Consider the following 23882-nt stretch of genomic DNA (forward strand, 5'->3'; position numbering starts at 1 on the left):
GCTGTGTGTGTGTTTTGCTTTACGGTAGTAATGAGAGTGTGTGCGCTGGTCGTCCCACGCTTCGGCCTTTTGTTTTGTTTTTCATTGTTTTGTGGTTGAGTGAACCCATTCCTCCGGCTGTGTGTGTGTGTGTGATGATATGAGTAATTTGCGTGTGTGCTGTCTGCCTCTCTTTGCCGTTTCTTCCTTTTTGTTTTTTGTGCCGCACAGCCGCTTTGAGACTATAGGCGCTGATGAACAAAAGCAAAAGCACATGCTAACACACACAAAAACATATATGCCATTTCACTCACGCTGTGGAGCGGCCTGAAGTCTGAGAACGAATGCACGCACAAGAACTTGGCTGCGGCGGTGCCTGCGAAAAGGGAGGACGGGAGAGCGAGATTTGTTTTTTTTATGTGGCGGTGCGCAGCCAGTGAGTGGCGTGGCATCGTGGATGTCTGGGAAGCGTGCGGATTGCTTCCTGCCCAGCAGCTGTACGTGCCGACGTGTTCCTCCCGCTGTTCGTACACCGACGGGGGATTCTCCGATTGTGCGGGGTGATGTGCGCCGGCGACACATAAGCGGGTGCATTGTAGGAGACAACAGTAAGATGACTGGCGGCAGCGTGTTGGTGCTGCGAAGGGCGGCTGTGTTCTCTTTGCATCCCGCTATATTTTTTTTTGTGTTGCTCGGTGTGTGCTGACGCGTGAATAACGCACCCGCCGTGACTCCTGCTGCTGGTGGTGGTGGCAGTCGCTGTGTGTTCCCGGTGCGCTGTTCTTCCGTCTCGTTCCGTGTGTCTGTGTGCGTGAGTTGTTGTTGTTGGGAGTGGCTGCGGCGGGGATGATGGTGCCACTCACTGTGGATGGATGGCGGTGCTTATCCTTCCACCCATATTTTATTGGCCTGTTTTCTTCATTTCTTTCACTCTCTTACGAAGAAAGCAAACAAGCGCTAAACGCTACTGTGAAATTCGAAGGCACTGAAAGGACCAACAGCACACACACCGCCCACACACACGTATTTATATGCTCTCACGTGTTGCTGCAGTGAAGGCACTCCGCACACAGAACCGTCGCCGCGTGACCGGATCCAGCGGAAGGAGGAGGGAAGGAGGAGAGAGTGAGCCGCAGAGGTCCAACATGTCCCGGCGTGTGTTTACTTCCGCGGTGCTGCTCCTCCTCGTCGTGATGATGTGCTGTGGAAGTGGTGGAGCTGTGAAAGCTGAGGTGGAGCCAACGCCACGTCAGGGATCTTCACCGAGCCCAGCTTTTGCTTGGAGAGATACAACAGGTAATGAAACAGTGAGTTCGCTACGTGTTCCCAGTCTTGTTGAGGTGAATGGTAAAGTGTTTGCCGTTGCCGAGGCGCAGTGCAAGAATGGTGAAGACACCGTCTTTACTGGCATTGCATCCCAACTACTCTCGGAAACAGAGGATAGCCAAGAGGAGGTGCTGAACGATCCAAAAGCTAAGACACAATTACTGGAGGAAGGCGATTCCCCAAGCAAGAAAGTATATGTGAGCCGACCAACAACAGTTGTGAATGGAAGTGATATTTACATGCTGGTTGGAAAATACAGCGGGAAACCTGCTGCTGATGTTTCTGTGGAGGGCGATGCAGTTGACTGTGGATTTTTACTGGTGAAAGGGGAATTCAGTGGTGAAGAAGGCAGCAAAGGAATCCAATGGAGCGATACCAAAAGTCTCCCGCTGACACCTTCCTGCAAACAACACGAATATTTAACGGGGCTGATTGGCGGCGGTGGATCGGGTGTAAAGATGAAGGACGGTACGCTTGTGTTCCCATTGCAAGGAACCAAAAAGAAGGAGACCGACACCGAAGAGAGTGGAGAGCCCGTTTCGCTGATTATGTACTCCTCGGATACTAAGAATTGGAAGCTGTCGAAGGAGGTGCCTGATGATGGCTGCAGTGATCCCTCCGTCGTGGACTGGAAGGGAAAACTCATGATGATGACTGCGTGTGATGGCCGCCGCAGGGTGTACGAGATCGGTGACAAGGGGAATTCGTGGACGGAGGCACTCGGGACACTCTCGCGCGTGTGGGGCAACAAACAGGGCGTTGGAAGCGGGTTCATCACAGCGAGGATTGACAACAGGGACGTGATGCTCGTTACTCTGCCGGTGTATCCCGAGAAGGCTCAGGATGAAGAAGGCAATCCAAAGGGCGTACTCCATCTTTGGCTGACGGACAACACGCACATTGTTGATATTGGGCCGGTGTCCGGGAACGATGACGTTGCCGCCAGCTCCCTGTTGTACAAAAGTGGAAATAATAAAGAGGAGTTGATTGCACTGTACGAGAAGAAGAAGGGCGGTGGGGAGACACCATCACTCGGTATGGTCTCTGTGCGTCTGACTGAGCAGCTGAAGCGAGTGAAGGAGGCGCTGGCGACCTGGAAGAAAGTGGACCAAAGCGTTTCCCAGCTGTGCCCCTCTGAGAGGGACCGTCCAACTGGCAATGCCTGCAGCGCTGATAAAATCACGGATGGGCTGGTTGGCTTTTTGTCCGGCAACTTCTCTAATGGCACATGGAGGGACGAGTACCTCGGCGTGAACGCCAGAGTAAATAATAAAGAAGGGGTGGAGAAAAAGGAAAATGGCGTAACATTTAAAGGACGTGGTGCGTGGGCGCAGTGGCCTGTTGGCAGTCAGGGGGAGAATCAGCTGTACCACTTTGCGAACTACAACTTCACTCTTGTGGCGACGGTGTCCATCCACGGTGTGCCGGAGAGCGGCAGCCACATTCCTTTAATTGGTGCGAAGATGAATGACAGTGAGAAGACTGTACTCGTGGGACTGTCATACAAAAACAAAGAAAAGAAGTGGATATTACTGTGCGATGGCGGAGAGAACAAGGAGCACAGCAGCCATTTGGAGACAAAGAAATCAGAACACGTGGTAATTTTGCTACGGAACGGCAACCACTGCTCTGCGTACGTCGATGGTAAGCTCGTGGGGAGTGCAGAATTTGAATGTGAAAACACGAAGGATAAGGAGATCTCACACTTCTACATTGGAGGGGATGAAGACAACGCAGAGGGCCAAGAAGGCGTGTCTGTGACTGTGACGAACGTATTGCTTTACAACCGCCCGTTGAGTTCCGCAGAGATTGCAGGGCTTTTCAAAAATACAATTACTGTTCCGAAGCCGGAAGGTCCGAAGACATCGATGGATGCTCTTTCACCAACGGTAAGTGCACCGGACGTGGAGGGAACCGTGCCCCATTCTACGCCTGGCAGACCACAGCCGAATGGAAGTGTTGGTGCGGGTGCTGGTGGTGTATCCAGTGCAGCTTCCGTTATTACGACTCCCTCGTCTGATGTTGACCAAACGATGGTAACAGGAGGTGGAGATACGATGCAGAGAAATGGACCACTCCAAACTCCTGAGGTGAGCGTGAGCTCTGGCGAGGATGGGGAGCCGGCAAAAAGAACGGATGTGCAGGGAGAGGAAGGAATCCATTCACAGCACGGGGAAGTAAATGCTGCGGCACTCAACAGCAGCCTCGGAAAATTGTCGCAGGTGAATAACAGCGATGGCGGCACTGTGCGTGGGAGCGGACTGCTGTCGTTCCTCCTTCTTCTGTTGGGACTGTGGGGGTTTGCGGCTCTGTGAGGAGTGACTGGCCGCATTGTGGAACACTTCAGCCTTTCCCACCACCGACGCACACACTCCTGCTAATGCATTACTCTCCGTAAAGGAAAGATATTTTTTGTGCGTTGTTTACTTTATTTAAAATACTTTAATTATTTTCATTTTTTGCTTTTTTTTTTTTTTTTTTTGCTTTTGGGGCAATCACTATGGACTTTTTTTTTCTTTTCTACTCTTCCCTCTTTAATTGTTTCTGCTGCACTCCTCCTGCGAGGGGTGCCGTGTGTTTCCCGCCCAACTGCTCCACTCGCACACCCACCGACACGCTCACGACGACGGCCCTGTGCGCCTCGCCTGCTGCACGCATGAGGAGGGGCCGCGACGAAAGGCGCGCTGAGGGAGCCGTGACGTGTGGGCGTGCGACGAGGGCCTGTGGGGCGGCGCACACATTTCTTCCCTCTTGTTTTGTTTTCTTTGCGGCCAGGGCGGGCAGACACCCGCAGCGCCACACACACAGTCACACCCTGCCGCCGTGTTTTTAAGATTTTTTATTTTTGCTGCGCTCACTCTCCCGATGGAGTGACGCGACCGCCGTCATGTCTGCGTGCTTCTCTCAGTCCACACACACACGAGTGACTGTGCTCTGCGGGCCGCACTCACGCGCCGATGGGAGGGCTGAGGGGAGCAGCAACACGCAGATGACCCCATGAAATATAAACGATGTGCGGACACACAGAGGGTCGGACGGCTGAAAGACACTTAAATATCTTTTAATTTTATTTGCGGGCAAAATATATACAGACGGTTTGGTGCAGCCACACGGCAGCCGGCTGCCTTTTTAAATTTGTGTGGAACAGTAATGGACGATTTATTTTTCATTTATAATTATTTTGTGTGATGGGGTTTGTATAAGATGAAGGGGGAAGCTTTTTTTTTTGTTTTAAATAAATGTTGTGTGAATTGCCGCTGCTTGGGCTGCAGTGCAGCCATGAGTTTGGGCGGTGTTCTTCTTGTTGTTTCCGTCACGCACCTCCGCTGTACATTTTGTGCGTCTCTCCACATACTCTGCTTCCTCTTTTCTACTTCTTTGCTTTGTGTTTCTGCAGGCACACACAACCACACACACAAGATGCACATTGCAGTGGATTTGAATGCTCCTTTTGCAGTGCATGCTGGCAGCTGCGTTCTTGTGCTGCTGCTGCTCGTCCGTGTGTGTGACGGCTGCTGGGAGTCCTGGAGATGTATCTGGTGATGCGGATGCGGTGGTTGTGCCGGTGGATGTGTCGTGTGCTCCGAGTGACGGCAGCCTGAGCTATCGCGTGTGTGTGTGCGTGTGTGGGCGTGGAAGAAGTGTTCCGCTGTCGGTGCTGAGGCTCAGCATGAGAATTATACTTTCAATGGCTTTGATGTGCGCATGCATGGCAGGAATGGTGAGCTGGGTGCTGTGTGCCATGTGGCCAATGCGGTGCACACATGTAGCAACTGTGCTGCCAGCTGTGCAACGGAAGAGGAAGGGCCACCGTTGCCTTCACGATGAATGTGACGACACATAAATACGCCGGCCCTTATGAATTGTGGTGGCGTCAATTTTCCCCGATGGAACCATCCATCCGCCTGCACGGAGCAGCGATGCTGACCGGACGGGCATCTGTCAGTTGCCGCCACCCCGTGGAGGGAAGGACGACACAAAATCTGTTGGGACAACTGCGCCGCAAGTTAATGCTGAGCCGTCACGTCAACACGAGGATTGGCGACAGTCTGCGGCGGCTGACGGACCCAACACCGTCGATCCGAGTCCCGCATCCAACACGGCGACCAACACGTCCGAGACGAGGCCTGAGTTTGCCAGCAATCCGAACGAAGTGATGGTCCCGAATGCATCCAAGAAGAGGCCTTCCTTTGCCAACGGTCCGAGAATATTAGTGGCGCTGAATGTATCCGGGATCGTGTCTGTCACTTATGGCGGCAGGGAACACGTTGCTGCGGATAACACGGACGAGGTGAGTGAGCGCAGCGCCACTGGACACAAATCTCTCGTTTCAGGAAATGGCGTTGCAGGCAGTGGATTTGTTGCTGAGGGTGATGCGGGCGGATTGCCTCAACGCAATGCCTCTGGACACGACAACAAACCCCAATTGCGAGAATTCACCGCGCAGTATTCCGGGAGCGGTGTGAGTCCCGACGACTGCTTTGCCCTGCGCAACGACGCGAAATTGACACTGCGAGAGTTAACTGTTGACGGCACTGTGCGTGTGTGCGTGTATTGGGTGTTGCTGCTTCTTCTGGGATTGTGTGGAATTGTGGCGGTCTTGTGAGCCAAAGAGTGTGGGATTGCGATTCCTCACAGAGAACATGTGCCGCGTTCTTTGCGTGTTTTCTTTTATTATTTACGTTTTACTTTGTTTTTTTTTTGTTGTTTTCCTGGAATGATAAGTATCGTTGCTGTTGCTTTATTCAATGGTCGGTTGCTGCACACCGCCATGTGTGACGTGCTCATCCCTCTTGTCTTGTTTTTGTTGCCCACACGGTGCCGGCCTCATTGCTGTGCGTCCCACGGACTGCACGAAAGGAGGATTGGAGGAACAGGCCGGATGCCGCAATGAAGTGTGAGGGATTTTGTGTGGGCTCAGGGAACAGCAAGATCTTTCTTATTTGATTTATTTTTTTGGTGCGGGCGTTATGTATGCACAGACACACACGGTTGTCTTGTGCTGCTTGGCACATTAAATAAAATTTCTGCCAGATTGATTTTATTTATTCTTTCCGAGAGCCCTGCCAGACACTCAACTCTGGTTTTCCTTGCAAAACTTCTGGTTTGCAGGGCGGTGTGCAAGTTCTTCAATCGCACTGATTTCCTCTGCCTCGACGTGCGTGTTGCTGGGGTGCTGCCACTTGTGGCTGTGCGGTGGCTGTGTGACTTGTCTCTCATTTTGCTTACGCTCTGCGTTGACGGGGAGTTAGTTTGTGCTGAAGGCTACACGCAAGTGACAGGAGTGATGGCGATGATGATGACTGGCCGTGTGCTGCTGGTGTGTGCCCTCTGCGTGCTGTGGTGCGGTGCTGCGGTGGAGGCGGAGGGTGATGATGTTACTGAACTACAAGGTGAACCATCGAGGGTTTCACAGTCTCCATCTAAGGGTGGCCATGAAGAGGAACCGGATGTACGAAAGCCAGTCGGTGGAGTGTTGAACACCTCAGAAGAACCGTCAGATGCGCGAGACTTAACGAAGGTCAGCCCTCAAAAAACTTCTGTCAAACAAACACCAAGAGATAATGGTGGGGCGGCAGAAAAAGAAGGTAAAGTAGAAGCAAAGAAGGCGGGAGATGAAGAAACAAGAAGTGATGGAGAAGAACAACCAAAAGATCATTCAGATGAAACGCAGGAAAGCGATGGCCCAAAAGAAAACGAAAGGAGCCCATCTCCAACACCAACAGACAAAATGTTGACCAGTGAAGATCCAGCAGCAAAACATGCAGGACAGGCGGGTCAAGCAATAAGACCGCCACCATCACCAGAATCTGATGGAACTCGACCCAGTGGCAGTTCTCGAGGTGACTCTTCAGTTTCTCCTCTTTCTACGGCTGGCATTTCATCATCCTCTGCCCTCGATGCCCCACTTGTTCAGAGCACGCAACCTTCAGAAAAGGGTCTACAGTCGGAAACAATGTCTCTTGGAACCGCATTGCCCAACGAGCAGCCAAAGGAGAGATCAGAATCCAAAGCAAAACAGGGCTTCTCTACTTCAGAAGAAGCCGCAAAAAGTCCAGATGATAGTGGGGATGCAGTTGAAAAGAAGAAGGAGAAGGGAGACGTCGGACCAAAAGCCACCACAAGCCTATCTTCTACCACCAGCAACCCACCAGTAACACAAACAACTCCACGACCACCATCCGCTGAACCATCACCAACAGAAACGGAACTTCAAGCAGGAGAAGAAACCTCAACAGAAAATGTCACCATCACCAAGAGAAATGAAACGACGACGCCTGCCGACACCGACGGCAGCACCGCGGCCTCCCACACCACCTCCCCTCCTTTGCTTCTTCTTGTTTTTGCGTGTGCGGCTGCGGCTGCGGTGGTGGCCGCGTGAGAGTGAGGGGGAGAGAGCCGTGCACCGCCCGCACACACACTCGTCCTCCTCTCTCTGTGTGTCCCCTTGCATGGACTCTCGCCCTCACCTCACCCCACGAGGCACACACAATAATGTGCCCATTGTATATATGCATGCACACCCATGCAGGCCCGTTGGTGCTCTCTTTTGCACGACACGCACCGCTGCCGTCCTGCCTGGCTGCATGGGCGGAGCACCGTAACTGTTTTTGTTTCCATTGCATTGAGTGGGCGACCTCTCTCTCTCTCCCTCTGTGTGTGTGTTTTGCTTTACGGGAGTAATGAGAGTGTGTGCGCTGGTCGTCCCACGCTTCGGCTTTTTTGTGTGTTTTTTTTTTGTAATTTTTTTAATTTTTTCCTGTTTGCTTTAAATTTTTTACTAAACAATTCCTTTTTTTTTTGCTTTTTGAGGGCAATCACTGTGGATGTTTTTTCTTTTCTACTCTTCCCTCTTTAATTGTTTCTTCTGCACTCTTCCTGTGAGGGGTGCCGTGTGTTTCCCGCCCAACTGCTCCACTCGCACACCCACCGACACGCTCATGACGACGGCCCTGTGCGCCTCGCCTGCTGCACGCATGAGGAGGGGCCGCGACGAACGGCGCGCTGAGGGAGCCGTGACGTGTGGGCGTGCGACGAGGGCCTGTGGGGCGGAGCACACATTTCTTCCCTCTTGTTTTGTTCTTTGCGGCCAGGGCGGGCAGACACCCGCAGCGCCACACACACAGCCACACCCCGCCGCCGTGTTTTTAAGATTTCTTTTTTTTTTTGCGTGTTTATTTCACGCGGTGGCAGTCCCTTCGGTGGCGGCCTCGTGAGCATTTCTTTTCCCTCCTGATGATTTTTTTTCTTTTGCTGCGCTCACTCTCCCGATGGAGTGACGCGACTGCCGTCATGTCTGCGTGCTTCTCTCAGTCCACACACACGAGTGACTGTGCTCTGCGGGCCGCACTCACGCGCCGATGGGAGGGCTGAGGGGAGCAGCAACACGCAGATGACCCCGTGAAATATAAACGATGTGCGGACACACAGAGGGTCGGACGGTTGAAAGACATTTAAATATCTTTTAATTTTATTTGCGGGCAAAATATGCAGACGGTTTGTTGTGGCCACACGGCAGCCGGCTGCTTTTTAAATTTGTGTGGAACAGTAATGGACGGTTTCTTTTTTATTTATAATTATTTTGTGTGATGGGGTTTGTGTAAGTTGAGGGGGAAAGCTTTTTTTTTTGTTTTAAATAAATGTTGTGTGAATTGCCGCTGCTTGGACTGCGGTGCAGTCATGAGCTTGAGCGGTCTTCTTCTTGTTGCTTCCGCCACGCACCTCCGCTGTACATTTTTGTGCGTCTCTCCACACACTCTGCTTCCTCTTTTCTACTTCTTTGCTTTGTGTTTCTGCAGGCACACACACAAGATGCACATTGCAGCGGATTTGAATGCTTCTTTTGCAGTGCATGCTGGCAGTTGCGTGTGGCGGCTGTTGTCTTCTTCCGTGGCCATGAGGAGAAGGGAGAGGGAGTGCGCAGCCCGCGTCTCCTTTCCTGCAGGTGTGGAGCACCGCGTGTGACTGCGTTGAGTTGGGCTCCGTGTCCCATTGATGGCGGGATGGCAGGAAATTTTGTTGCCGCGTCATGGATGGCTGAGGGTCCACTGTTGCGTGTGGCTGGTGTGGTGGGTGCTCGCTCCGTGTGCGTTGTGTGGTGGCCGCGGGTTTTGGCCATTTCCCTGGGGCTGCAGGAATGAGCTGGGGGGAGATGGTGGTGGATATCTTCTCCTCCTGCATGGTGGGTGGCTGCTGGCGTTGTGTGCCTTTCCTGCGTGGATGCCGTCTCGTGGTGTGTGAACTGTGCGTCTGGGCCTGCTGCCCTCTCCTCATGTTGTCTGCTCTCTCTTGCTGTATCCGCTGTGCTCCGTCCCTCTCCCTCTTGTTGGATTGTTTTTCTTCTGTCTCACCGATCAGCTGGCTGGCTCCAGCGACTCCACCACGGGTGACGATGGTGACGGTGCGGCGCCGTGTTGGTCCTTGCGCTCTTGTGCTGCTGCTGCTCGTCCGTGTGCGTGACGGCTGCTGGGAGTCGTGGAGATGTATCTAGTGATGCGGATGCGGTGGTTGTGCCGGTGGATGTGTCGTGTGCTCCGAGTGACGGCAGCCTGAGCTATCGCGTGTGTGTGTGCGTGGAAGAAGTGTTCTGCTGCCAGTGCTGAGGCTGAGTGTGAGAATTATAATTTCAGTGGCTTTGGTGTGCGCATGCACAGCAGGAATGGTGAGCTGGGTGCTGTGTGCCATGTGGAGAATGCGTTGCACACATGTAGCAACTGTGCTGTCAGCTGTGCAAGGAAGGAGGAAGGGGCCACCGTTGCCTTCACGATGAATGTGACGACACATAAATACGCCGGCCCTTATGAATTGTGGTGGCGTCAATTTTCCCCCGATGGAACCATCCATCCGCCTGCACGGAGCGGCGATGCTGACCGTACGGCATCCGTCAGTTGCCGCCACCCCGTGAAGGGAGGGATGACACAAAATCTGGTGGGACAACTGCGCCGCAAGTGAATGCTGAGCCGTCACGTCAACACGAGGATTGGCGACAGTCTGCGGCGGCTGACGGACCCAACACCGTCGATCGGAGTCCCGCACCCAACACGGCGACCAACACGTCCGAGACGAGGCCAGAGTTTGCCAGCAATCCGATCGAAGTGATGGTCCCGAATGCATCCACGAAGAGGCCTTCCTTTGCCAACGGTCCGAGAATATTATTGGCGTCGAATGCATCCGAGATCATGTCTGTCACTTATGGCGGCAGGGAACACGTTGCTGCGGATAACACGGACGAGGTGAGTGAGCCCGACGCCACCGGACACAAATCTCTAGTTTTAGAAAATGGCGTTGCGGGCAGTGGATTTGTTGCTGGGGGTGATGCGGACGGATTGACTCAACGCAATGCCTCTGGACACGAGAACAAACCCCAATTGCGGGAATTCACCGCGCAGTATTCCGGGAGCGGTGTGAGTCCCGACGACTGCTTTGCCCTGCTCAACGACGCGAAATTGACACTGCGCGAGTTAACTGTTGACGGCACTGTGCGTGTGTGCGTGTACTGGGCGTTGCTGCTTCTTCTGGGATTGTGTGGAGCTGTGGCGGTCTTGTGAGCCGAAGAGTGTGGAATTGCGGCTCCTCACGGAGAACATGTGCCGCGTTGCATGCGTGTTTCCTTTTATTATTTACGTTTTACTGTTTGGGTTTGTTGTTTTCCTCGAATGATGAGCATCGTTGCCGTTCCTTTATTCAATGGTCGGTTGCTGCACACTGTCATGAGTGACGTGCTTCTCCTCTTGTTTTGTTTTGTTTTGCCCACACGCGGTGCCGGCCTCATTGCTGTGCGTCCCACGGACTGCACGAAAGGAGGATTGGAAGAGCAGGCCGGATGCCGCAGTGAAATGTGAAGAGTGTTGTGAGGGCTGGTGGAACAGGACGATCTTTTTTATTTTTTTATTTTACTGCAGGCATTATATACATACAGAAACAAGTGATCGTTTTATTGTGCTGCATGGCACATGAAAAAGAGGTTCTGCTTGATTCACTTTTTATTTGCTTTATTGCCGGACTCTCAACCCTTTTGCTTTTTTTCTTTCGCTGTTGTGATTTTTCCGTTTTTTATTTATTTATTGGTTTGGAGAGCGGTAAGCGAGTTCCGCAATCGCACTGACTCCCTCTGCCTCATGGTGTGCGCAATCTGTCATTTGTCACTTTGCAGTGTGGCGGCCGTGTCTGTTGCTTTTTCACTCTGCGTTGACGGGGCGTTATTTTGTGCTGAAGACTACACGCAAGTGACAGGAGTGATGGCGATGATGATGGCTGGCCGTGTGCTGCTGGTGTGTGCCCTCTGCGTGCTGTGGTGCGGTGCCGGCGGAGATCCAAGGGACAACCGCTGCGTTGAGGATGATGGGAACGTATTGACGCACACGCATAATGGAGGAAATGATGGACTGCGCCTGAAGGCGGATTTCGGGTTGATTTCTACCCGAATGGGATTAATAAAGGCGGTTGCGGCTGAGGAATGAGGAGAAGAAGAATTAGAAAGTGCGGGAAGAGCATCGCCTGATAGTCTGCTGGCCGTTACTGAGGACAATGCAGCGCCTGGTCCAAAAGAAGGGAAAGGTCCTGCAGGTGCAGCAACAACATCGCTGCCTGGGCCTGGAGTGTCAGGGACGGGTGATGAAAACGGACAGTTACTTGCGGCTGGCCAAAAAGCGAATGAAAAAAACAACGTGGATCCCGGCAGCAAAGAGCCAAAGGAGTCCCAAGACCGAACCAACGATCAATTGCCCTCTCCATCTGGCAGCTCTTCCACTCGTTCTGGTGAAAAATCCTCTTCGACGGGTACGGATGACCTTACTCCATTGCCCAATGACACAGAGACAAAAGGAGATGCCAGTCGTCAGGCTAAAAATGGAAGTGATGACGCGATAGAGGAAGAGGATGGAGAAAAAGAGAAGGAAAAAAAAAACAAGAAAAAACACATTACAACCCGAGAAACACGAGGGCCAGAATAATGGAGGAGGAAAACCACCACCATCATTACCCGCACCACTACCGCCATCGGGTGGACCTGCACCATCATCAACAGCAGGTGAAGGAGACCCAACAGCAGAAAAAGAAAGCTCACAGAAAATAACCGAAGTAATGAACGAAAACACACCGTCAGGATCCAAAAAGGGCTCAGAAGCACCGGCACCACCTTCAGAGGATGCTACACAAGAGCAGCACAGTCATGACACAGACACAGAGGATTCGGCAAGGAATGCAGCAACCGGCACTCCAGCAGAAACAACCTCATCATCTACCTCTGCAAGTGGCAGCGGTGATCATGTCCACAATAAGGCAGATGAGGATGATGCTCAAAGCCATGAAGGACAACACGACAGCCTTGAAACTGGCAATAACAACGTTGTTCCAACACTCAGTGGGACAGCGTCAACTACAGCTCAAACGAATGATACGGCAAAACCTGGCGACAGCGACAGCAGCACCGCGGTCTCCCACACCACCTCCCCTCTTTTGCTTCTCCTTGTTGTTGCGTGTGCGGCTGCTGCTGCGGTGGTGGCCGCGTGAGAGTGAGGGTGAGAGAGCCGTGCACCGCCCGCACACACACTCTTCCTTCTCTCTCTGTGTGTGTCCCCTTGCATGGACTCTCGCCCTCACCTCACCCCACGAGGCACACACAATAATGTGCCCATTGTATATATGCATGCACACCCATGCAGGCCCGTTGGTGCTCTCTTTTGCACGACACGCACCGCTGCCGTCCTGCCTGGCTGCATGGGCGGAGCACCGTAACTGTTTTCGTTTTTATTGCATTGAGTGGGCGACCTCTCTCTCTCTCCCTCTGTGTGTGTTTTTCTTTACGGGAGTAATGAGAGTGTGTGTGCGCTGGTCGTCCCACGCTTCGGCTTTTGTTTTTTATTGTTTTCATTGTTTTGTGGTTGAGTGCACCCATTCCGCGGGCTGTGTGTGTGTGTGTGATGATATGAGTAATTTGCGTGTGTGCCATTGTTCTCTTTTTTCCATTGTTTTCTTTGGACTCTCTTGTGCCGCACAGCTGCTCTGCAAGTATATATACTGACAAACACACAAGCACACATGCACGCCATTATGCATACGCTGTAGAGCGGCGTGATTGCTGAGAACGGATGTACCCAGAAGATTCCGGCTGTGAAGTCCCTTGCGAGGAGGGAGGACGGGATCCTGCGATTTATTTTTTGACATGTTGCTGGCGTGCAGTCGATTGGGTCGTTTGGCTTAAGGTGCCTGGGACAACTGCGCATTGCTTCTCGCCCAGCTGCTGCACGTGCCAATGTGTATCTCCTATGGTGTGTATACTTTGTTCAGGGATTCTTCGCCTGTGTGGGGTGATGTGCGTTGGAGGGTGAACAGTAAAATGACTGGCGACAGCACGTGGGCTTTGCGAAGGACGGCTGTTGTCGTTTGCATTCTGCCGGTTGCTTTGCCGGGTTTTGCTCGGTGTGTGCTGACGCGTGAATAACGACACACCCGCCGTGGCTCCTGCTGGTGGTGGCAGTCGCTGTGTGTTTCCGGTGCACTGTTTTTCCTTCTCGTTCCGTGTGTCTGTGCGTGAGTTGTTGTTGTTGGGAGTGACTGCGGCGGGGATGGTGGTGCCACTCACTGTGGATGGCGGTGTTTATTCCATCACTTTTTTATTACTCTGTTTTCTCTCTATTTCTGTCACTCTCTTACGAAGAAAGCAAACAAGCGCTAATCGCTACTGTGAAATTCGAAGGCTCTGAAAGGACCAACAGCACACACACCGCCCACACACACATATTTATATGCTCTCACGTGTTGCTGCTGTCATGGCATCCCGCACACACAACCGTCGCCGCGTGACCGGATCCAGCGGAAGGAGGAGGGAAGGAAGAGAGAGTGAGCCGCCGAGGCCCAACATGTCCCGGCGTGTGTTTACTTCCGCGGTGCTGCTCCTTTTTATGATGATGTGCTGCGGCAGTGGTGTGGCTGCGCAAGCTCAGGTGGTGCAGTTGTCTGCTCCAAAGTTTAAATGGAGAGCCGTCACTGATGGTGGTGGAACTGTGGAATCGTTGGGTGTTCCCGGTCTTTTGAAAGTGGGGAGTGATGTGTTTGCCGTTGCCGAGGCGCAGTGCAAGGAGTCTCCAGACACCGTCTTTACTGGCATTGCATCCCAAATACTCTCGATGAAAAAGGATAACAAACCGGAGGAAGTGCTGAAGGATGCCAAGGAGAAAACACAAGTTCTGGAGGAAGTCACTTCCTCAGAGGAGAAGAAGAAAGTAGATGTGAGCCGACCAACAACAGTTGTGGAGGGAAGTAATATTTACATGCTTGCTGGAAAATACAGCCGGACAGATACCGCTGATCAGGATAGAGTTGCCGATGACGGGGGATTATTGCTGGTGCAAGGGGAAGTCTGTGGCGAAAGTGGCGGTGGCAAAAGAATCAAGTGGAGCGATGCCAACGCTGTTCCGCGGGCATCTGTTGGCAAACTAGATTCCTGGACAGGACTGATTGGAAGCGGCGGATCGGGCGTTAAGATGCATGACGGTACACTTGTGTTGCCAGTGGAAGGCACGAAGAAGAGTGAAGCAAAAAACGATGAAAAGACCTTTTCGCTGCTCATATACACCCTGAAGGATACTAATAGTTGGAAGCTGTCGAAGGGGATGTCTGACGGTGGCTGCAGTGATCCCTCCGTCGTGGAGTGGAAGGACAAAAAACTCATCATGATGACTGCATGTGGTGATGGCCGCCGCAGGGTGTACGAGTCCGGTGACAAGGGGGATTCGTGGACGGAGGCCCTCGGGACACTCTCGCGCGTGTGGGTCAACAAACAGGGCGCAGAAGTGAAGGCCGTTAGAAGCGGGTTCATCACAGCGACGATTGGCGGTGTTGAAGATAACAGAAATGCGATGCTCGTTACTCTGCCGGTGTATGCCAAAGAGACTGATAGTAAAAAAGAAAAAGGTGAACTCCATCTTTGGCTGACGGACAATACGCACATTGTTGATATTGGGCCGGTATCCGGTGATGATGATGACGCTGCCGCCAGCTCCCTGTTGTACAAAAGTGGTAAAGATAATAATGAGAAGGAAGAGTTGATTGCACTGTACGAGAAGAAGAAGGGCGGGGAAAAAACATCACACAATCTTTGGTCTGTGCCTCTGACTGAGCAGCTGAAGCGGGTGAAGGAGGTGCTGACGACCTGGAAGAAAGTGGACGAAACTGTCTCTAAGCTGTGCCCCTCCAGTGCTGTGGATGATGCCTCACCTGAAAGTGCCTGCAGCACTACTGTTAAGGTCACGGATGGGCTGGTTGGATTTTTGTCCGGCAACTTCTCTGATAACACATGGAAGGACGAGTACCTCGGGGTGAACGCCACAGTGAAGGGGAACAATGATGGGGGTAAGAAGGCAACATTGCATGAAGGCAGAGTGACGTTCAAAGGAGCGTGGGCGGAGTGGCCTGTTGGCAGTCAGGGGGAGAATCAGCTGTACCACTTTGCGAACTACAACTTCACTCTTGTGGCGACGGTGTCCATCGACAAGGTGCCGGAGGGAATCACCCACATTCCTTTGATGGGTGTTAAGGGGATTGACGATGAGAAGACTGTACTTTTTGGACTGTCGTACAACGACAAAGAAAAGAAGTGGATATTGTTGTGCAGGGGCGGAAGGAACACTGAGCACAGCAGCCATTGGGAGCCAGAGACACAGTACCAAGTGGCCATTGTGCTACGGAACGGCACCCAGGGCTCCGTGTACGTCGATGGTCAGCGTGTGGGTGGGGATGTGCCGTGCGCATTGGAGAATAAGGATTCAGAAGCGGTCTCACACTTCTACATTGGAGGGGATGGAGGTGCAAAAGGCGTCTCAGAGGTCCAAGACGCGTCTGTGACTGTGACGAACGTCCTGCTGTACAACCGCCCGTTGAGTACTGCGGAGATTGGCGCCCTAAACCCGAATAAAGCTTCTAGTCCACCTGTGGTGCCTGAAAATGCCCAGGGAACCCTGTCGCAGTCCTCTTCTGGCGGGCAAGCGCCGTCGGGGCCTGAATCGTTGAATGAAAATCAGGGTGCGGGCGGTGGCAGGGCGTCCCCATCAGCACCGTCCACTGTAACGACTTCCTTAGGAAAAGAGCAATCCGTAATTCAGCTGCCTTCAGGAATATACTCCGGCGGAAGTAAACATGTGGATGTCGCTTCTTCATCCGATGGTGATCCAAGGGTGGGATCGGAGGCTGGAGGTGCGATGCAGGGAGACACACCACCTCAAACTCCTGTGGATACTCCCGACAAAGCAGTTGCAAATGCCCCTATCGCTACGGACGTGGCTCAAGTTGACCCCGCAGATACAACTGAGGTGGGCGCGAGCTCTGGTGCGAATGGGGAGACGGCGGAAGGGACGAATGGGCAGGGAGAGCTCCATGCACGGGACGGCGAAGTAAAGGCTGCGGCACTCAGCAGCAGTCTCGGAAATGTGTCGCAGGGGAATAACAGCGATGCCGGCACAGTGCGTGGGAGCGGACTGCTGCCATCGCTGCTTCTTCTGTTGGGACTGTGGGTGTTCACGGCTCTCTGAGGAGTGACTGGCTGCCGCGTGGGACACTTGCGACCTCCTCTGCACCGACACACACACCTGGCAATGAATTTATTACCTCAAATAACTTTTATTTTCTTTTCTCTCTGTTTGCTTTTTTGTGTGTTTTGTTTTTACTTTTTTTAAATTTTTTGCTTTTGGGGGCAATCACTGTGGACGTTTTTTTTCTTTCTACTCTTCCCTCTTTAATTGTTTGTTGCTGCACTCTTCCTGCGAGGGGTGCTGTGTGTTTCCCGCCCAACTGCTCCACTCGCACACCCACCGACACGCTCACGACGACGGCCCTGTGCGCCTCGCCTGCTGCACGCATGAGGAGGGGCCGCGACGAACGGCGCGCTGAGGGAGCCGTGACGTGTGGGCGTGCGGCGAGGGCCTGTGGGGCGGAGCACACATTTCTTCCCTCTTGTTTTGTTTTCTTTGCGGTCAGGGCTGGCAGACACCCGCAGCACCACACACACAGCCACACCCTGCCGCCGTGTTTTTAAGATTTCTTTTTTTTTTTTTTTTTTTTTTCTGCGATGTCGCACCCTTCGGTGTCGGCCTCGTGAGCATTTCTTTTCCCCCGATGATTTTTTTCTTTTGCTGCGCTCACTCTCCCGATGGAGTGACGCGACTGCCGTCATGTCTGCGTGCTTCTCTCAGTCCCCACACACACGAGTGACTGTGCTCTGCGGGCCGCACTCACGCGCCGATGAGAGGGCTGAGGGGAGCAGCAACACGCAGATGACCCCATGAAATATAAACGATGTGCGGACACGCGGAGGGTCGGACGGCTGAAGCACACGCAAACATCTTTTTAATTTTCTTTTGCGGGCAAAATACATACAGACATTTTGGTGTGGCCACACGACAGCCAGGCGATCTTTTTCTTATTTTAAATTTGTGTGGAGCAGTAATGGACGATTTCTTTTCATTTATAATTATTTTGTGTGATGGGGTTTGTGTAAGACGAAGGGTTAAGCTTTTTTGTTTTCAATAAATATTGTGTGAATTGCCGCTGCTTGGGCTGCAGTGCAGTCATGAGTTTGAGCGGTCTTCTTCTTGTTTCCGTTATGCGTCTCTGCTGTACATTTTTTGTGCGTCTCTCCACACACTCTGCTTCATTTTCTTTACTTCTTTGCTTTGTGTTTCTGCAGGCACACACAACCACACACACAAGATGCACATTTCAGTGGATTTGAATGCTTCTTTTGCAGTGCATGCTGGCAGTTGCGTGTGGCGGCTGTTGTCTTCTTCCGTGGCCATGAGGAGAAGGAAGGGAGAGGGAGTGCGCAGCCCGCGTCTCCTTTCCTGCGGGTGTGGAGCACCGCGTGTGGCTGCGTTGAGTTGGGCTCCGTGTCCCATTGAGGGCGGGATGGCTGGAAATTTTGTTGCCGCGTCATGGATGGCTGAGGGTCCACTGGCGGCTGTGGCTGGTGTGGTGGGTCCTCGCTCCGTGTGCGTTGTGTGGGCGGCCACGTGTAACACACTGAGTGATCTTCGTCCTTCCATTGGCGCCATGAAATTTTATCCGAAGTACATGACCGACACGGCGTGGAGCGTTCGCGTTGCCGCTCACGAAATTGCGCATGCACTTGGGTTCAGCCAGGATAGTATTGAAAGAAACAGCATCGAAACTTTTGAAAGAAGTGTGCGTGGGACGCACCGCAGGATGGTGGCAGGGAATCACGTTCAGGAGAAGGCGAAAGCGCACTTTGGTTGTGACTCTCTCGAGGGCATGGTGCTGGAGGACGAAGATGGCCCTCGGGAAAAAGAAATCCCTCACTGGAAGGGACGCCACGCGCGGGACGAGCTGATGGCCCCCACAGTTGTTGCCGGCTACTACACGGCTCTGACGATGGCGGTGTTTGCGCATATGGGATACTACCGCGTGAATTGGAGGATGGCGGAGCCGATGAGCTGGGGCCATCGCAGTGGCTGCGACTTCCTGGTCAATAAGCGCAATACAACCAATAATCTTGCCGCCAAGTATCCTCACATGTTTTGCGATGCTAAAGACACAGAGACGCTTCGCTGCACCTCCGACCGCCGTCACGTTGGTACGTGCACCGCAAGCATCGTTGAGGACAAGGGGAGTCTGGTGGATAAGGACGTTTGCCCTGTTGTTTCTTTGGAATTTCACGAAGTCTCGTCTGGGACAACGTACAGGACGTGCTCGGACGAAAATGTGGATTATCTCAGTGGGTCGCTGACTGGCGGTGGCTCGTGGTGCCTGGACGCAGAATTACTGGAGACGAAGGACGGTGATGGCCATAAAAGCGTCAAGGGAGTGTGCGCGCAGGTGTCGTGTGGGGAGGGCACAGTGAGGATGAGGCACCTCGGCAGCAGTGTTTTCCAGCCTTGCCCTGAGGACACTGACATCCCAGTGGCGTTTAAAGATTTTCAGAAAGGTGGGAAGATCAAGTGCCCCACGCACGGCGAGGTGTGCACCATTGCCGCGAACGGCAGCAGTCTTGTCGTTCCGAGTGCGTTGGTGGGTGGACAGGGTGACGAGCAAGAGAAGGAAGCAGAAGAGTCTGCGGTTGCTTCAGGGTCGCCCTCTCAGGAGGATACTCGTCCACAGTTGTCTCGTGTGGCGTCTGGTGCCTCCATTGAGAAGGAGCCTCCCGGTGCTTCGGCAGCGGGTGTCGCTGGTGGTGGCCTTCATGCCGGTCCGAGGGGTGATCCGGGGTGCGGACCGAAAGTGAGGACAACACTCAGCGGCGAGGGAGGAGACCTGGCAGTGGGAGCGAGGGAGCCAACAGAGCCTCCGGCCCCGACGCCTTCTTTGCGCCATCGCCCGGCGAGGACGTTGCACGAGCGGAGGGCGACCCGCGGGCGGATTGCCCAGCGGTGGTTCCCAGTGCCTCCGTGTCTGCCACTCCGATTCCGTCCGTCAACAGCGACGATTTTCAGGCGATACCCGATGCGTTGGTACAGCAGGTCGACAGTGTTGTGTGGCTGCTGCTACCGCTGGCCTCATTCCCTTTGTGCCTCTTTTTGTGGTCGCTGTGGCGGTAGTGGTGGTGCCTCTTTGAGCAGCCGCGGCGGCTGGGCGCAATGAAACTGCGGCAGGGCGACAGTATTTACTTGGCACATTGGCCCCGCACTCAAGGTGTGCAAAACCGTGGCAATAACACTACAATACACTCACTGCATTCCCCATTTCCTTCTTTGCTTGTGGGTGATGGGCAAAATGACCGGTATTTTATTGCATTGTTTGTTGTTCTGGGAAAAGGTGTTTTTGTTTAGAGGGTTCAACTTCCGTGAAAACTGTGTGTGAACGAAGTAACATGGAGAGAAAAGACGTTTCCAAGCACCACATGTATACACGCGTTTTTTGATGCGATTGGGACGAGGGGAAACCACCGTACTCTAATCATGAGCAAAAAGTAAAGGAAATGTGCTCCAATGGAGGCGGGGTCGTGCCAGCAGCTGTTTCTCTGAAGGACAGGGACGACTGCCTCTGCCTCCGTAATTGGTGCATGCGGCTTTATCTTTTACGCTTTTGCTTGGTTTTGTGGATTTGCTTCTTTTTTGTGTGCGTCATTGCGAGAATGTGGACCTCAAATAATTTTTGTGCTTCGGCTTTCAATCTGCATGCGCCCTTTTTATTTTTCTGCCTTCCCGATTTTTTGCATTCGTTTTTGATTGGCTGTGTGTGTTTCGGGTGCTCTGCTGCACTGTGGGTAGTGTGTCTTAATTCCCTCTGTCCCTGCTGTTCTGATTGTGAGAACACGCTGTGGGTCAGGGTGCATGGCTCCGTGGTTGCGGCACTATTTGTTGTGGTTGCGTTGGGGCAGCCCCGACAAGACTGCCAACGTGTGGCTCTTGGGTGTCTCGTTGGGCTCATTTCCGTCTCCTGCGCGATGGACTCCCGTCGTCGGCGCACCCTTTCGTGCAGTGGCCTCAGCGCAACAAGGTGGCAGTTTTGTTGTTGTTGCAGCTTCAGTTGTTTTGTGTTTCCCTCTGGTATTGTGAGGTGCGGGTGTCGGATGTGGCGGCAATGAGCCGGAGATAAGGAAGGAGGAGGATGGTGCGTGCGTGCGTGAGGGACCTGCGGTGTTGGAGCGGTGCGCACTGTTTGCGGGCTTGATGCGCCCCTTTGGTGCATGGCGTGTCTTGGTGTGTCCTTCTTGCCGTGTGTGGTGCCAGCCGGCACTTCACGATTGTGGCAATGGCGTGTTGACAGCTGTGTTTGGGTTGGCGTTGGCTGTTCCACCCTCTGGAGCTGCGAGGGCGTATGCATCACGATGAGCGACAACAATCGCGCACGACGCCTGGTCCGCAAGCAAGTGACGCATCGACTGCCGACGCGGCGCGGCCCTCTTTGCTTTTTTCGTCCCTCTGGTGTGTAGCCGTAGTGGTCTCCTCTTTTCTCGCTCCTTTTGTGTATGACCGCGTGCACTGACCACAACAATTGTACAACACAAGTATTGCAGAGTGCAGGCATGTGTGCCTGTTGCCGTGGATTGGGGTGTGTGTCGTGCGTGGTGTGCGGCGTACGGTGCATGCCTGGCTGCTGCCCTCTCCTCATGTGGTGTGCCCTCTGTGTGTGTCTGCCGCACCTCTCGTCTCCCCTGCTGCTCTCCATGTCTCTCACTGTGCAGATCAGCTCCACACCACTGAACGACCACACTCACGATGATGACGTGCCGTCTGCTGTGCGCCCTGTTGGTTCTCGCCCTGTGCTGCTGCCCATACGTGTGCATGGCAATCCCTGAGAAGGCTCCAATTCCCGAAGTTCAAGTTGATGGTAAAGACTCCGGTCAATTGTCTCATACAGCTGGAGGAACACGAGTCACGACGCTCGGTGAGCCAGGTTCGACAGTTCCGGGGCCGGTTGCTGAACTGGGAAGCGAAGGCGGAGATGGTAGAGTTGCGCCCGATTCACACCCGCAACCAAGTGCTGCTCCCAATAAGTTACAAGGAAAGGTTACGAATGATAAGAAAAATACAGAAAGTGGCACGAGTTCGTCCGCAGAACAAAGAAATAAGAGTGAAGAAGATTCCGCCCAGAAGACCACGACGACCACGGCTACACAGGCAACAACCACGACTACTACTACCACAACCACTACCACTACGACTACAGAGGCGCCAACTACAACGACCACCCGCGCACCGTCACGTCTTCGCGAAATCGACGGCAGCCTCAGCAGCTCTGCGTGGGTGTGTGCCCCGCTGCTGCTCGCCGCATCCGCGCTGGCGTACACCGCTGTGGGCTGAAGAGGTGTATGCGGGCTGTGCGTGCCAGCACTCAACCGCGGGGATTTGTGAGCGCGTCCACTGTGGTCCGATGTAAATAAATAAGAGAAAATAATGATTGTGTTTTGCTTCACTTGCTTCTGCTGCCCTGCTGTGTGCTCCTTGTTGCTGCTCCCTGTATCCGTCACGTTTAACGCGTACCAGACACACCCATATGCACGACACGCCCACAACTGTTTGCGTGGACGCATTTTTATGGATGGGTGTATGCACATTGGAGTCATTCCCAGCAGCTTTTTTTGTGTTTTTAATTCATACTTTTTTTCTGTTTGTTTACTCGTGTTTTTTTAATTGTTTTTCTTTTGCTGATTATTGCTGCGGAGCTGTGTGTATGCGTTTTTTGCCTTTTTTCCTTCCCACTGATTCATTCTGTCTTGTGGTATGTGCTGCTTCTGGGGTGCTGCCATTTGTCACGGTGCGACGTTTTTCTGTGGTGTAGCGGCCGTGTCTTTTCATTTTCCTTTCACTCTGCGTTGAAGTGTTGTTAGTTTGTGCTGAAGGCTACACGCAAGTGACAGGAGTCATGGCGATGATGACTGGCCGTGTGCTGCTGGTGTGTGCCCTCTGCGTGCTGTGGTTCGGTGCCGGCGGAGGCGGATGCACTGAGGGCCGGCTACCTGTTGTCGGCCCACTTGTTAATTCTGAGAGTGGTGATGTTGTTACCGACAATGCCATTGGTCATACGGTGCCTGGCGGAGCGGGAAAGCTTTCCGCAGAGCAAACACAGCTAAACAACGTTGAGGGTTCCGCACCAAGGAAAGTGTCATTGGAAGCTCCTTTGCAGTCTGTTTCAACGACACAGCAGACACCATCCAGCTCCGAACATACGGATTCACTGACAAATTCACAATCATTGCAAGAGGAGCGGCAAGCTGGATCACCCGATGGTTCTTCAGGGAGACCGGCGGCTTCTCCCAGTCAAGAGGACAGGAAGAATGAATCAATTGGAGATCAACAGAGAAACAATACGCCATCTCCTTCAAGTAACAACGATGTTGTCAGCCGCAAGAGTGAGGAGCTCATAGAAGATACTCCGAGGCGTGCTGAAATTATTGTTGCCGCTCCTTCAGAAGAGGGGCAGGAGCCTGAAAATGTCACTCGTTCCTTGGAACAACCTCAGGAAACTTCCACAGCCGCACCAGCCATTACCACTCAAACAACTTCCATGACACCGTCCGAAGAAAATAAGAGCAACACCGTCAAAATGAGTGAGGCAGCACCTCAATCAGCAGGAACTACTCAAACAAATCATACGGCAACACCTGGCGACAGTGACGGCAGCACCGCAGCCTTCCACACCACCTCCCCTCTTTTGCTTCTTGTTGTTGCGTGTGCGGCTGCGGTGGTGGCCGCGTGAGAGTGAGGGAGAGAGAGCCGTGCACCGCCCGCACACACACTCTTCCTTCTCTCTGTGTGTGTGTCCCCTTGCATGGACTCTCGCCCTCACCTCACCCCACGAGGCACACACATAATGTGCCCATTGTATATATGCATGCACACCCATGCAGGCCCGTTGGTGCTCTCTTTTGCACGACACGCACCGCTGCCGTCCTGCCTGGCTGCATGGGCGGAGCACCGTAACTGTTTCTGTTTTGTTTTTATTGCATTGAGTGGGCGACCTCTCTCTCCCTGTGTGTGTGTTTTGCCTTACGGGAGTAATGAGAGTGTGTGCGCTGGTCGTCCCACGCTTCGGCTTTTTGTTGTTTTATTGTTTTACTTGTGTTGTGGTTGTGTGCACCCATTACTTTTTTTTTTTTTGATTGGTAGTTTTATTTGACTGCGTAC

The 23882-nt window shown here is 53.1% G+C and overlaps 7 protein-coding genes and 1 pseudogene across 7 annotated transcripts, besides 12 other annotated features; all 8 read left to right on the forward strand.

The window, feature by feature from the left end:
* Window positions 1-21175: a sequence feature (areas not merged during assembly with more than two copies in the genome that could not be assigned to a particular haplotype).
* On the forward strand, window positions 1011-3620 carry Tc00.1047053510361.10 (trans-sialidase, putative; the record flags this gene model as incomplete). Its single annotated transcript, XM_813384.1, has 1 exon — window positions 1011-3620. One exon carries the CDS (start codon window positions 1011-1013, stop codon window positions 3618-3620), a length of 2610 nt encoding a protein of 869 aa, XP_818477.1.
* Window positions 3761-3787: a microsatellite.
* Window positions 5462-5911, forward strand: Tc00.1047053510361.20 (uncharacterized protein; the record flags this gene model as incomplete). The annotated part of the gene is made up of 1 exon (XM_813385.1): window positions 5462-5911. The coding sequence occupies one exon, from the start codon at window positions 5462-5464 to the stop codon at window positions 5909-5911; it is 450 nt and encodes a 149-aa protein (XP_818478.1).
* Window positions 6593-7687, forward strand: Tc00.1047053510361.30 (mucin-associated surface protein (MASP), putative; the record flags this gene model as incomplete). The annotated part of the gene is made up of 1 exon (XM_813386.1): window positions 6593-7687. One exon carries the CDS (start codon window positions 6593-6595, stop codon window positions 7685-7687), a length of 1095 nt encoding a protein of 364 aa, XP_818479.1.
* Window positions 8036-8064: a sequence feature (AT_rich).
* Window positions 8869-8889: a sequence feature (AT_rich).
* Tc00.1047053510361.50 lies at window positions 11544-12818 on the forward strand (annotated as a pseudogene).
* Window positions 14052-16832, forward strand: Tc00.1047053510361.80 (trans-sialidase, putative; the record flags this gene model as incomplete). Its single annotated transcript, XM_813387.1, has 1 exon — window positions 14052-16832. The coding sequence occupies one exon, from the start codon at window positions 14052-14054 to the stop codon at window positions 16830-16832; it is 2781 nt and encodes a 926-aa protein (XP_818480.1).
* Window positions 16919-16989: a sequence feature (T-rich).
* Window positions 17338-17363: a microsatellite.
* On the forward strand, window positions 18010-19893 carry Tc00.1047053510361.90 (surface protease GP63, putative; the record flags this gene model as incomplete). Its single annotated transcript, XM_813388.1, has 1 exon — window positions 18010-19893. One exon carries the CDS (start codon window positions 18010-18012, stop codon window positions 19891-19893), a length of 1884 nt encoding a protein of 627 aa, XP_818481.1.
* Window positions 21176-21408: a sequence feature (haploid, Esmeraldo-like haplotype).
* Window positions 21409-21483: a sequence feature (heterozygous, Esmeraldo-like haplotype).
* Window positions 21474-22058, forward strand: Tc00.1047053510361.100 (mucin TcMUCII, putative; the record flags this gene model as incomplete). Its single annotated transcript, XM_813389.1, has 1 exon — window positions 21474-22058. One exon carries the CDS (start codon window positions 21474-21476, stop codon window positions 22056-22058), a length of 585 nt encoding a protein of 194 aa, XP_818482.1.
* Window positions 21484-22307: a sequence feature (areas merged during assembly that could not be assigned to a particular haplotype. This can correspond to areas where the two haplotypes were merged or to regions with more than two copies in the genome that were merged during assembly.).
* Window positions 21888-21922: a microsatellite.
* Window positions 22308-22391: a sequence feature (heterozygous, non-Esmeraldo-like haplotype).
* Window positions 22392-23882: part of a sequence feature (areas not merged during assembly with more than two copies in the genome that could not be assigned to a particular haplotype) that runs on past the window's edge.
* Window positions 22621-23454, forward strand: Tc00.1047053510361.110 (mucin-associated surface protein (MASP), putative; the record flags this gene model as incomplete). The annotated part of the gene is made up of 1 exon (XM_813390.1): window positions 22621-23454. The coding sequence occupies one exon, from the start codon at window positions 22621-22623 to the stop codon at window positions 23452-23454; it is 834 nt and encodes a 277-aa protein (XP_818483.1).

This window comes from Trypanosoma cruzi, genomic scaffold, assembly GCF_000209065.1.
Source record: "Trypanosoma cruzi strain CL Brener 1047053516723 genomic scaffold, whole genome shotgun sequence".
Lineage (NCBI taxonomy): Eukaryota > Euglenozoa > Kinetoplastea > Trypanosomatida > Trypanosomatidae > Trypanosoma > Trypanosoma cruzi.